Source organism: Lepidochelys kempii, chromosome 7, assembly GCF_965140265.1.
Source record: "Lepidochelys kempii isolate rLepKem1 chromosome 7, rLepKem1.hap2, whole genome shotgun sequence".
NCBI lineage: Eukaryota > Metazoa > Chordata > Testudines > Cheloniidae > Lepidochelys > Lepidochelys kempii.
Window position 1 is genome coordinate 17,885,750 of NC_133262.1, and position 12,970 is coordinate 17,898,719.

Sequence of the window (12,970 nt, forward strand, 5' to 3'; positions counted from 1 at the left end):
GTACTTGACTCCATTTTTCAAAAACAAGACCACTATATTAAAGCTGTAAGGACCAATGCAGCATCTACATCGGATGCTGTATTTGCAAATTTCCTGTATGAGTCTCGTTAAAAAATGAGCCATGGTCTCAACAGTAGATGTGAAATCTCCATTTAAACAGCAGTTTATTTTTTCTTGACCCTTTGAGGCCAACAATAGTGTGGGCTTAATTTGAGGTACAGTATCTCTCTTCATTAACCAGAAGCAGTCCGTGGTCATTTCCTGACATGTAAATCACAAACTGGTCTTAAATCTTTCTAGGATGAAGTATTACTTCCTCTTTAATGCTCTGTTGTATAGGCCTCTGGATTTGCTTTCCTAAGCTATTTCTGCACAGAGCCAAACTATAACAGCCATTGTAAAAATGGTGTTTGCTTTGTGATTTAAGCTGTAATAGCTTTTGTAGCTTGCTTTAGGACTTAAAGTAAGACACTGATGTAAGTGATAACTGGCTAATAATAAGAACTATGCATGCAAGTTTCACATTTTTGCCACTTACAAATATGCAGAACGACAAGTTAATACCGTCCCTTAAAGGCAGACTTCAAAGTTGGGGAAGATGCTTATTTATAGTACCAACAGAACACTAGACAGCAGACAGATAAGAAAGACCAGGTCCCTGCCCTAAAATCTACAGATTCAGGCCCCACGACCATAAGAAACACTTGCTCAGACTAAATTCGTTTGCTTACTCATGTGAATAATCCTACTGAACGCAATGCTTTTGCTTGTGTAAAGACTAGCGCTCAATACTGCCAACCCAGGCCCATGACAATAAATGACTTGCATCTGTTAACAGTTTGCCTCTCTAACTATTGTTGCTCTTCCAGTTGTTTGCAGAGGGGCAAGTACAATCATCCCCCGTTCAACGGAAATCAGCTCTCTCTCCCAGAATGGTCAAGCGCCAGATACTACTCTCACAGAAAAGCTTTCTCCTCCTTTCTGTCTTGTCCTGAATCTGTTGGACCCAGAAGTCTTGTCAGAACAGGATTTTTTTTCATAGAATTCCAGTATCTCCTACTTCCAGCTGGCTTGGAATAGTGAGGAAACTAGGTGTCTCAATTACATCGGTGCTTCCAGTCTCTGGAAGCAAGTGCTGATGCATGAAAATAGGGGTAGTGAGCTGCAGGAGTTACATGAGGGACAAGTTAAGGAGTTTGGCTAAGAGAGGCATCGCTTATACTGGCAAATATCCTGCAGGGGCTCTGCATGACCTTCTAATGTTACAGGGCAGAGCGACTGACATAATACTTATGTTTAAAAGTTCATTGTCACTCAAAAGGAATGAGGATGGGATTGTCTGAGCACCTGTTTTAGAAATACAAGAGCAAATAAAATCTTAATCATCCATAGATTCTGTCAGCTCAAAAGCAGGTACAGAGACTAGGATTTACAATAGACTAACAATTGTCTGGAATACAAAAATGTTTATAACGTACTAAATGTTGCAGGGTTCAGATTAAAAATAGGGTGAAATCCTGGCCTCATCAGGTAAGTCTACACTGAATAAGACCCATATCATGACTCTGGCTGGCCCAAGTCAGCTGACTCGGGCTTGGGCTGCGGCCTGTACTATTGCTATGTAGAAGTTTTTGGGCCTGGGCTGGAGCCTGAGCTCTGAGATCCCATGAGGTGGGAGGGTCTCAGAATCTGGGGTCCAGAACGAGCCAAACGTCTACACAGCAATATTACAGTTCTACAGCCTGAGCGTGAGTCCGCTTACCAGCCCAGCTGCAGATATTTAATTGCTGTGTGGACATTCCCATTATAGCCACTGAGAGTTTCACTGTTGAGTTGAGCAGGATTTCACCCATTTTGTACAGCAGATTGTTTGTTTAAAACTTGCTTGTGGGAAACCAGACACTTTCAGCTTCACTTACATATATAGCTAGCAACTAAACTAGGTTGCTGTTGTGTCCACGCACAGAGTGTGCGCTATATTGTAATATTTGCCCTAAGCTCTTAAGGATGCTAAGTAGCACACTCAGGATATGTACTGTGAATTGAGATCCATACATACATGAGGGCGATTTGAAATATGGGACTTGGCATAAATTCACGGCAGGTAAGAAGGAGCATAACCTAGTTAGTGACTGGTCAGTCAGCATCCAGTAGTATCCAGATCATTGCTGCTTATTAAAGTGTCTTGTGTGCTTCAGTTCTTCTAAAAAATGTTTACTCTAGCTGGTCCTTTATTAGCTTGAAATCTTTGCGCATGGGCTTTATTTATATGGAACTGAAATGTTTGATATCCACTATACATAAACATATCTTTGTGTATTCTGAGGCACAAAGGCCATCCATCCATAAATATCATGGTCTGCTTTTTAGCAAACATAACTATTTCAACAATTATGAAGCTATTTATTTAATATTTGCTTTCTCTGAGAACCAACTATTGCTGAGCTCTTCAGGCTTACATGACAAATGTTTGCCATGTTAGCAAGTGCCATCTTCCTCTTACCCCCTTCTTGTCTAAAAGGCAAAGGGAGTATAAAGAGAAATATCTGGACACAGGTGTCACTGAAACAAACTGCGAGAAATTGGATGGTTGGACTGTAACTTATTTTTCCTTAAGCGTCCTAAGTCAGTAGCTAGGAGCCCCACTGTTATCTGGTGTCCAGTTGTATTTATTGCATAGGGAAACCACTGAAATGAGCCTTATCACATCGGCACTGAAGCTGAGACATTTCTTACAGCTAAATACAGTCTAGACCAAATCAGCTGCTTAACTCAAAAACAAAATTAAGTTTTGAGTATTTGAGCCAAAAGGGGGTTCTTCACCATCCGAATGGGTAGCTGGATTTTAAAGAAAACAAATCAGATCACACATTCTTTTCTATGCCCACTATTTGGACTTGGTATATAATGCAATTATGGAACAAATGAAAACATTTTAAAAATATTTTGGAAGTAAACTAACCAATAGAAGGACTTTTAGGGGAATTTGAGTGCTCAGATAACTTTGAGCTATGTGCTCTGGTATTTAAACATCCTATTCTCACACACACACACACACACACACTTCTGAGGGGTCTTTTCCTCTTCAAATTTAAGCTAGGATGATTTTTAGGCTGCTCTAAAAATTCTCTTCTATGCTCCAAAGAAGGATTTAGAAGTAAAGGTAAAGTTGCAGGATTCATCAAATCAGGGAGGCATACATGGTATTTATTTCTTAACTAAACTGTCTTCCCTGTTCGGGGGAAAAACAGACAGGTTATTGTTCACTAGAATTGTGCAACTATGTAATCACATTTTTTCAATGAAAACTAGAGCAGTGTGTTGTAATAGGAGGCCAAGAATCCATCTTATTTGACTGTCTGGCTATTTAATCAAGCAGCTACTACTGGTGGTGTGGTGGGGGAGGTTATTTTTATTTTTTTTCTTAAAGAACAAATACAGCTGGAATGTATGTTTAACCAGTGTTTGTCTTTCAGAGTCCCAGGGGAGACAGGAAGCTTGTTGGGGGATCCAGAGAACAATAATGGCAGTTATCCAAAGTAACATGATTTTTTTTTTTTTTAAAGCACACTGCCCAGTTTAGATTTACCAGAAATCCAATTTTCACCATGATGAAGGCTGGCTATTGAATAGTGCTGCTTGGACTAGACAGCACTGTGGGAGGGTTTATTTTCTATTCATGGAATTAAAATTATTCATTCAATTTAGATCTTTACTTAACTCTTAATTCATAGCCATATTGCCCTTTTATGGTTCTGAATCTACCACATGCCTACTGGTAATCATGTGTCTATACCAAATGCAGTGTATATACTGTTCAGAGAGAACATTTGGAGAGCCTCCTGGTGGTTGGGCAAGTTGCCTGGCCTTAAAGTTCAGACTGACTAAAGAGCTGTAAATTAGATTCTTACAGACATAGCAGACTAGGGTGTTCAATGGGGATCTCTCTTCTTCCCTCCTCCCCACACCCCAAAAAAGATTCTGAACCCTTTGATAATTTCCAACATGATTTTGATTTGTTAGACATTTTTGTTGTAAAGTTACATTTCCAGTAAACACAAATGTTCATTAACTTTGAACATTGATAAAAGTTTTGGTTAAATTGATAAACATGGCATTTTCATGAAAAATTCTGAACATCAACAGTTTTTGTGAAAAGCTTGAAAAGGGCCTTTTGGGTCAGAAAAACCTCTAATCAACCAGCAGTAGTGACCTTTTTCCCTTCTGAATAGAAAGTGGAAATTAGGGATTTTTCTTAATGTTGTCCTGAAGTGGCTGGCTCAAGACCAGAAGGCAGTAGTTCAGTGCTTGTTTTCAATGAGCTGGGTCTGTGTAAGTAATTAAGTGGGTATCCAAAATCCCAGTGGAAAATTAAGAGAACAGTTTGCAAACTATCTGAATAAAATAGTCGGGGTGAAAAGTGAAAATGTTTTTGTCCTAAATTATCCAAGTGAAGGTAACCTAATAAAACATTTGACTATACATTATAGTAGCAAAAGAAGAAGCTCATTCTTATTACCAAAAAAGAACGGGAGTACTGGTGGCACCTTAGAGACTAACAAATTTATTAGAGCCTAAGCTTTTGTGGGCTACAGCCCACTTCGCTGGATGTATAGAATGGAACATATAGTAAGAAGATAGATTATATATACACACAGAGAAGGGAGAAGTTGCCATACAAACTGTAAGAGGCTAATTAAGATGAGCTATTATCAGCAGGAGAAAAAAACTTTTGTAGTGATGATGATCAGGATGGCCCATTTAGACAGTTCACAAGAAGGTGTGAGGATACTTAATGTAGGGAAATAGATTCAATATGTGTAACGACCCAGCCATTCCCAGTCTCTATCCAAACCCAGGTTAATGGTATCTAGTTTGCATATTAAGTCAAGCTCAACAGTTTCTCCTTGGAGTCTGTTTTTGAAGCTTTTTGTTACTAAATTGCCACCCTTAAATCTTTTACTGAGTGGCCAGAGAGGTTGAAGTGTTCTCCTACCGGTTTTTGAATGTTAGGATTCCTGATGTCAGATTTGTGTCCATTTATTCTTTTGCGTAGAGACTGTCTGGTTTGGCCAATGTACATGGCAGAGGGGCATTGGTGGCACATGGTGGCATATATCACATTGGTAGATGTGCTGGTGAACTCTTGTTACCACTGAATCCAGTCTTCACTGACCGGTTGGACTTCTCTGTCCTGTTCTGCAGTCACTTAAGCATTTCCTTCATCTGGAAGGGGGAGAGTACACTGTATCTGGCCCTGTCTTAAAGATGGCCAAGCTGACCAATACCTTTCTGAGGCTTAGAAAGGCTTATGAATTTTGCTGTTTTTCATTTTCTTTGCTAACACATTACATTATTTTAAAAAAAATCTGGCACTGGAATAAGATGCCTTTGATAGGTATGTTGACATTTATATTGGTCTCATGGCTCTGCTATAGGAGTACATTAGTCCTGCCAAATTCTTATTAAAGCCTTTTATTGAGGTGTGCCGGGTTTTGTCTTTTGTGCTGCAGCTGAACTAGGTCAGCAGATTTTGAGCTGTCTAGTCTGTTATCTTTAATATTCTTGGATAAACTGCCTTGACTCTTTTCCCACTCAATAAATGCTTATGGTAGTATAATCTCACATATTTATTTCATTTCTTGTGGAAGCTATGTCTATGTGATACATTTGATTGTGCTTAAAGTAGCTGCAGCGTTTCTGTAGCTTGCTTTAGATTTATGACAGATACATATGCATAAAGGTTGGGCCAGTGTTGTTTTCCTTGTGTGGTCTTCTGTGGAAACCCGGAGCCTCAACATGATCTTGAGTTTAGGACCAACAGCTGTCTTTAGGACACTTCTTTGGTGGGGTTGTAAATTATCAGGAGCAAAAATCAACACTTTTAAGACCTCTTTCCATTCACAAGGTAAATAGACAGTTTGTCTAAACACCACTGTTTGCAACCACATTTATTTACACTGCCAAAAATGTGGGGTGAAAACCTGGTCTTTGGGGAACTGAATGGGCATTTAACCATTGACTGATTTCTGTGGGGCCAGGATTTCTCCCATTAGTCTCCTTTTCTAGTTGAGCTCTGAAATCAGATGGAAATTTCATGGTATTTCTGAAATATCTTTTTGCTAAAGATAGTTGAGGAGTGAATTTACATTAAGGTGTGTGTTTTTTGTTTGTTTGTGTTTTTTTTAACAACTCTCTTATTGGCTGTTTAATGTTTGCTACTCTATGTAAACAACTTCTCTACCCACTTAAGACATACACTAAACAGTTAATAGTCTTTCATTCCATTACTGTTCTATTTGTAAATGCTGACAAAGTAAGATGCAAATCTAATGCAGCTGGATGCTGGTCTTAAAAGTGAATGTCAGGCAGCCAACTGGCTGCCTACTAGCTCTTCACACTAAAGTAGGAAAAAGGTCTCCAATGGGAAACTCCCTTTCCTTTAAGATCTATGCCAGAAATTACTTAAGTGTACAGAAAACATCCTCCTGCAAATGTTAATTCAGCATGGGACAAGACTTGTCATAGGACCAAAAAAGCTATGAATTCAATGGCCAACTGGCTACCAAGGGAATCTTCCATCAGATTAACTTTATTCAGAGAGCTGTTTCCTAATTGCCCTCTTGCAAATTCTCTCTTCACAATAATGAGGTATGAAGCTGCTGACCACCATCCATATATGACAAAATCAGTAGTGCAGTAATGTTGGTGGCCATCTATTTCAAAGCTGTCAGTTCAGTAGTCACTGAACTTCTTATTGGCATATAGGTTTATCTAGCGGAGGGGAGGGGGCGTATGCCCCGCTTCCCTCCCCCGCCCCCGATTTGTTGCTTGGCTTATACTGAGTGTGCTCGCACAGACTGAACGTGCTCAGTAACACTGTTGAAGCCAGCTGCCCTCACTCTGCCCTGCCCCCCCCACACACACACACACATTGGGAGGCATGGGTAGTCCTCTGGGTTTTCCCTTTAAACAATGGATAAAATGTATGTGTGCAATTCTTGAGGTTTATAAGCTGTAGTTTTTGGTTATACAATGCTATAGACTTGCCTCTGACTCTCTCTCTCTCTCTCTCTCTCAGTTGTAATGACTGGCAGCCACCTGGCTGTTGGCAGCCACCTGGCTGTTGGCAGCCACTTTGTACAATCACTCAGCAATAGGACGGAAGTCTCCTGATGTACTCTGTTCTTGTTGTAGCCTTTTACCTGAAAGTGCTCCGGCGGGCATATTTTAACCTAGAACATTTAGGGGCTACTGTACTCGGGTAAGAAGCAACCATTATTCAAAAAAAATCTAGACATGCCAGCTTTCCACAAGATGGGAGAACACCTGGGTTCAATGATGTCTTCGAGGAATTCATTTTCTTGTTAGTAAACACTGTCTTTTTAAATCTAAAAGGCTTGTCTCTTCAGGAAGACACTGGCTGCAAATAGATGTAAGCCTCTTGACAAATTCTTAGCGTGGTGGGGGTAGAAAACTGGCTTTTCTGGGTGTTTTTTTTTCTCTGTCAATGCTTAACAAGCCATTGGATGCTGAGTGAAAAGGGCATGGACATGGAACCTGGAATTTTGGTGTCATTCTAATTTATGCTGCCTTTCACTAACACTGCTAAATAAGGTCCTGATGCAACTCCCAGTTAAGTAATCTGGAGCTGGATGGGGACCATAAGTGGGTAGCTGCTTTCTGTACTAGCTGAGGCTTTCAATAGTAGCCCTTCAAGGAGCATACTGTAGTGATATGATGGGGCCTTGGTGAAAGGGTGGCGGGGCCTGAATCAGAGGAATGATTTGTCATCCTAACCAGATGTGGATGGGATAAAGCTCTTCTGGCCAACAATTCCTTTTTTCAATATCTTGGAACAGCTGAGATCCCAAAAGCCACTGTCAATGCAAATGATATGAATAAAACTATAAAGACATGCCACATATCAACCCTGCTATACCTGCTAGATGCTTCCCTTCATTTTAGAAGGGGAAAATTGACTGACTCTAATACAATACACATTACTACTCTAGCTGGCTTAGTATTAAATACTGATGCAGTTATGCACAAAGATGTATGAACTAGTCTTCTAGTTGTCTAGACATAATTGAGCTGATCACACACTTCAAACTTCTTCTAATAGCTCATCTGAAGCTAAAGAATAAGGGATGACTCTGAACTTGAGTGAATTTTTATTTTTTAGTTACTAGATACGCTTGTTAGGCAAACAGCTTTTTGAAAAAAATCTCTCCTGGCAATCAAAAATGTTGATTAGAATGGCTTGTTTATGTAGACTAGAACTCTTATTTCTTTTTTTCTTTTTGGTTTTTTTTAATGCTAGGAAGGGACTTCTGAAGGAAGTCTATTAAAATAGAAGATGTGTTGGCTCAGATAATTACACAGGCTTACCCAGACCTATTAGAGTTGGACAGGCTATTTAGATGACTGTGAGAGCCATGTATATTGGGATGGACACAAGAATGTGGCTAGGCCACCAGACTGCTACACAGAAGACCTGTATTGAAGGTCTAGCACTGCCATTGACCAGCCTGGTGACCTTGGGTAACTTGGCTTTTTACAAATGGGGATCATAATTTTGTAAAGTGCTTTGATTCCTACAGATGAAATGCATTCTATAAGCACTAGATATAATACTATATATGATAGTATTTTCATTCTTGGTCACACGGAGAATGTGTGAGTTGAGCTAAAATATCAGGTTGGCTGATCTCTCTAGGTATTTATAGAGCTGGTTGGGAAAAACAAGAAGGAAAAACAAACATTTGACACTTTCCCGTCTCTCATCCAAATTTTATTTGAAAATTTGAAAAATTTTGACTAGCTCTTCCTTCAAAACTCAAACTTAGCTTCCAGAAGTTCAGCCTACCTTTTTATTTTTGTCTGAACATGTTCATCTTAACTGTAAAATTATTAAGCATACACACAGAGCTAGTACTTCTCTGTAGGAACCACTTTGAGAATATTGATTTTCTTCCTTCTCCCTACATCAGGCTATACAGTACATGGAACTGATTCCAAAGGATATGCAACCAGTCGCTGGCACGGAAGGGGCATCCTATCGTCGTAGGCAGTTAATGAGGCAGCTCCCTATTTATGACCAGGACTCTTCCCACTGCCATGACCTTGCTGAAAGTGAGATAAAGCTTATGGAAGATTTTGTAAAGAAATATAAAAGTGATGCTCTAGGAGTTGGTGAAGTTGCACTTCCTGGCCAAGGTGGCAGTGCCAAGGAGGAAGGGGAGCAACACCACAAAAATGCAGCTGCAAGTAAACCACCTGTTTCAGCCAACGGAGCCCTGAGTGATGCACCAATGGGAGTGGAGTATGTAAGTATCCTTACTTCTGTGAAGTTCTTGTGGATGCAGACATTACTGCAGGCTGAGTTCCCATTGCCCACACAACTTTCAAAAGCATTCAATGTTGGCCCAACCCTGCTCTCATTGAAAGTAGTGTTCGGAAACATTATCCCACTAGGAGGGTGGTGAAGCACTGGATGGGTTACCTAGGGAGGTGGTGGAACCTCCATCGTTAGAGGTTTTTAAGGCCCAGCGTGTTAAAGCCCTGGCTGGGATGATTTAGTTGGTGTGGGTCCTGCTTTGAGCGGGGGTTGGACTAGGTGATCTCCTGAGGGCTCGTCTAACCCTAATCTTCTATGATTCTGAGTGTTCACCCAACATTGATCACGTCTTAAAAATCTCTCCCTAAGTCAAAAGCTGACTACCTAAATTTACACACGTGGAAAAAAGCAGCCTTGTTTTCATTACCTGCAGCTCCTATTAACTTCAGTGGGAGTTATGGGTTCTCAGCCCTTTAAAAATTAGACAATCTGTCTCAAGTTGGGCATGAGAAAATGAAGCGCGCACACAGTTGGTGGCTTTATTTTACTACACCCATAAATTATTGAATAATTCATTTGGGTCTTCAACCCAAATAAAAGTAAAAATAACTTAAATAATAGCAGCAGCATTATATTTGAACATAATGCTTTGAACACGTAATGGTGGAGGCGCTCTGCAATGAAGTTACAAGAGCAGTTATTTTTAGATAAATCATAAACCTATGAAATATTAATACATCTGGAACCCATCATCCATAGATGTGCACAGCTGGGATTGAAAAATGCATTTCCGAAAGTATCCAGATTCTTCACCAGTCTGTTGTGCTTGGAGAATATAAATCTAATGTAACGTAAAGTTTAAAAGGGGTCTGAGGTGGTCAGCATGATCATTCCAAGAAACGCTTGTCATAAAATATATTCATTGAGCTGGAAACTTATTTCATGCTGACGCTTGCAAAAGTAACTTCAATGATGGATTGATTTTTAAAGCTGAAAAACTAACATGTGAATTTTTAAGGCAATATTTTCTTGTAATTATTATACTGGGATTGTAGCATGTCAAAAGTGCGGTCACTTTTCAGTCTATATCAAGGAAAGACCTCTTATTAACTTTCTCATTGTCCATGTCGACTAGTATGTAACTAGTCTGGGAATATACCTAAAGCTGTGTGAAGAATCACAAACTAAAAAATTTAGTATCCGGAAAAGGAAGGCTTCCATTAACTAATTTATAAAAGCCATCTTGGCACAAAGGGCTTATTTAGACTGGAAGTTTGTCCTTCCAAGCAAATACATAACTGTGGTGTTATTCTTTTAAGAACTTAAAGCTTTATTTTTGTTCAGGCACCAGCTGAAAACTGAAATTGTTTCGAAAATAGCACCAATGTCTCCCTTGTAATTAAGGTATCACATAGCTGAACTTTGAGGCAGTGCTGTAAAATTCCACAGCAGGCTTTGCCATACCAAAGAGTAATTGCACATTTCCCAGTCTAACAAGGGCATCCATTTTAGTATGACTTGATGCAGCACTTAACACAGCTGAACTGGCCTGAGTGGCTAGGATCTCAAAAGCTGAATGTGTTAAAGTCCTAAATTAATACTGGCTTTCCTAGAACTGCACAGGAATGAATCCTGAAAAACTAATTCTATTACAGAAAAACAAACAACGGGGTCTGATTCTCTAGCCTTTCTGTAATCACTGCTGTGAAAACTGGTAGCATTTTTACATCCACTTCATGCAAGTGTAAACAGGCAAGAAAAGTAGTATTAGGCCAGACAGAGATCAGGGCTGGCTCAGCCAATGCTGAGATTCCTGCAATGCTAATGTGACTCTTACTCTTCATTCTCCAGTGCCACATGATGTGCTAAACAAGCTGCTCCATGATAAGAGCTATGTGGTGACATTAACTTGTTTCCTGGTTCTCTGTCACTGCCTTTGTTAGAGCATATCATAGATTCCTCCCTCCTCCTGTCCACACCAACTCACATTTCCCCTTACTCTCAACACTGAAACATGCACACCAAGTACTGGGCACACACTTTATTTTTCTTGCCTCTAAAAGTAGCATGGATGAAGGAAGAAGGCTGTGGGCTAAGGGTGTAATTCTGAACTTTGATTCAATGGCTTTATACCACAAGATTCTCATACTCCAGTGATGTTACACCTGTAAAAGAGCTAAGAATTGGGTCCTGAAACTTGAGAATTAGGGGGCAAGGCAAGCCTGTGGCTTTGTGGGGGTCCATCTTAAATGCTAAGATGGGATGGCAGCTATAGAATATCAGGGTTGGAAGGGACCTCAGGATGTCATCTAGTCCAACCCCCTGCTCAAAGCAGGACCAAGCCCCAGTTTTTGCCCCAGATCCCTAAATGGCCCCCTAAAGGATTGAACTCACAACCCTGGGTTTAGCAGCCAATGTTCAAACCACTGAGCTATCCCTCCCCCCTATGAAGTGGGCTGCAATTCAAATCCTGTCCAATTTGTCCAAGCTAAGATGTGTATTGGTATTTTATTCCTCGAAGAGCCAGGCCAAGAGTACAGCAAATGGTATTCTAATACAGCATTTACCTTTCAATTAGTGAGAGGCCAAAACAATAGGGGAGATCTGAACAAAATAGAGTATACAGAAAAAGATGAATGTGAGAATTAATTTAAAGTTGCTTTAATGCAGGCAGAGAATGAAGTAAAAGGGATGTAAAGATACTTAGAGCAATCTTTTATTTGTCATGTAGACAGTTATCGCTTTAGATCCGAGTATTGCTATTATCTAATGCCACCATCTTCTGTGCACCTCCCAAAATCCTAAAGTGTAAGCCTGAATATTGCAACATCTTCACTACATGGAATGATTTATTTTTGTCTGTGGGATCTCGCTTCTACCCTCCCTACCACTGCTTCTCCTAGGAGGCTTCAATCAAATCGTTAAGCAATCTCCATGCCATCTGAAGCTGGCCTCAGAGAAGGAGTGTTTCATCTGTGGTCTTGGGATTTACCAGGACAGTAAGCTATACTTGTCAGTTTTCTGACACCCAAGATAAGAGGTAGAAGATATGAAAGCCAAGGTGGAGGGAGACAGCCAGTCTTGGGATCTACCAGGGTTACAGAACGTGACCTGGTAGGGTGTACTGTTGACGTTTTTTTCTCAGAATTCATTTCTGCAACATTTTGCTTGTTTTCTGTACCGAGGGTACAGACTCAGGTGTATCCAAAGGAAAGGTTTGCATGAATCCCAGCAGCTGATTTTTCACCCTGGCCTAATTCAAACAGACTTTGCTGTCAAGGAGATCAGATTGAAGTACAGAACTAAAACCTTGTGCAGGATGCTCGCAGCTTTGCATTGTGACAACAGTAACTACATGGGACCATTCCAGTTCATTTCTCTGTGCAGTATTTGGTCTCCCCTTGACAAATCCCTTCCTATTAATTGCACGCATCAATTGGCGAATACCTCCCTAATACCAGTCTTGAAATGGCTGTTGCACGCTCAGGCAGCTGTTTCCTATTGGAATCAAAGTGTATAAAGCAAAACTTATTGGATCCATGGAATTCTCTCCCTAAGGAAGGGAGCTGATCTCAAACCACTGTGGCTGCACTTTTTTCTGCCATGGGGGAGGAGTTCCGTAGCTATAAC

The 12,970-nt window shown here is 40.3% G+C and overlaps 1 protein-coding gene across 2 annotated transcripts in view; it reads left to right on the forward strand.

The window, feature by feature from the left end:
- Window positions 1–12,970, forward strand: part of LMCD1 (LIM and cysteine rich domains 1) — a 63,498-nt gene that overhangs the window by 42,991 nt on the left and 7,537 nt on the right. For both annotated transcript variants that reach the window (XM_073351203.1, XM_073351202.1), the window contains exon 4: window positions 8,994–9,329. In XM_073351203.1, the coding sequence (XP_073207304.1) occupies window positions 8,994–9,329 (336 nt within the window). The remainder of the gene's footprint in view (window positions 1–8,993; window positions 9,330–12,970) is intronic.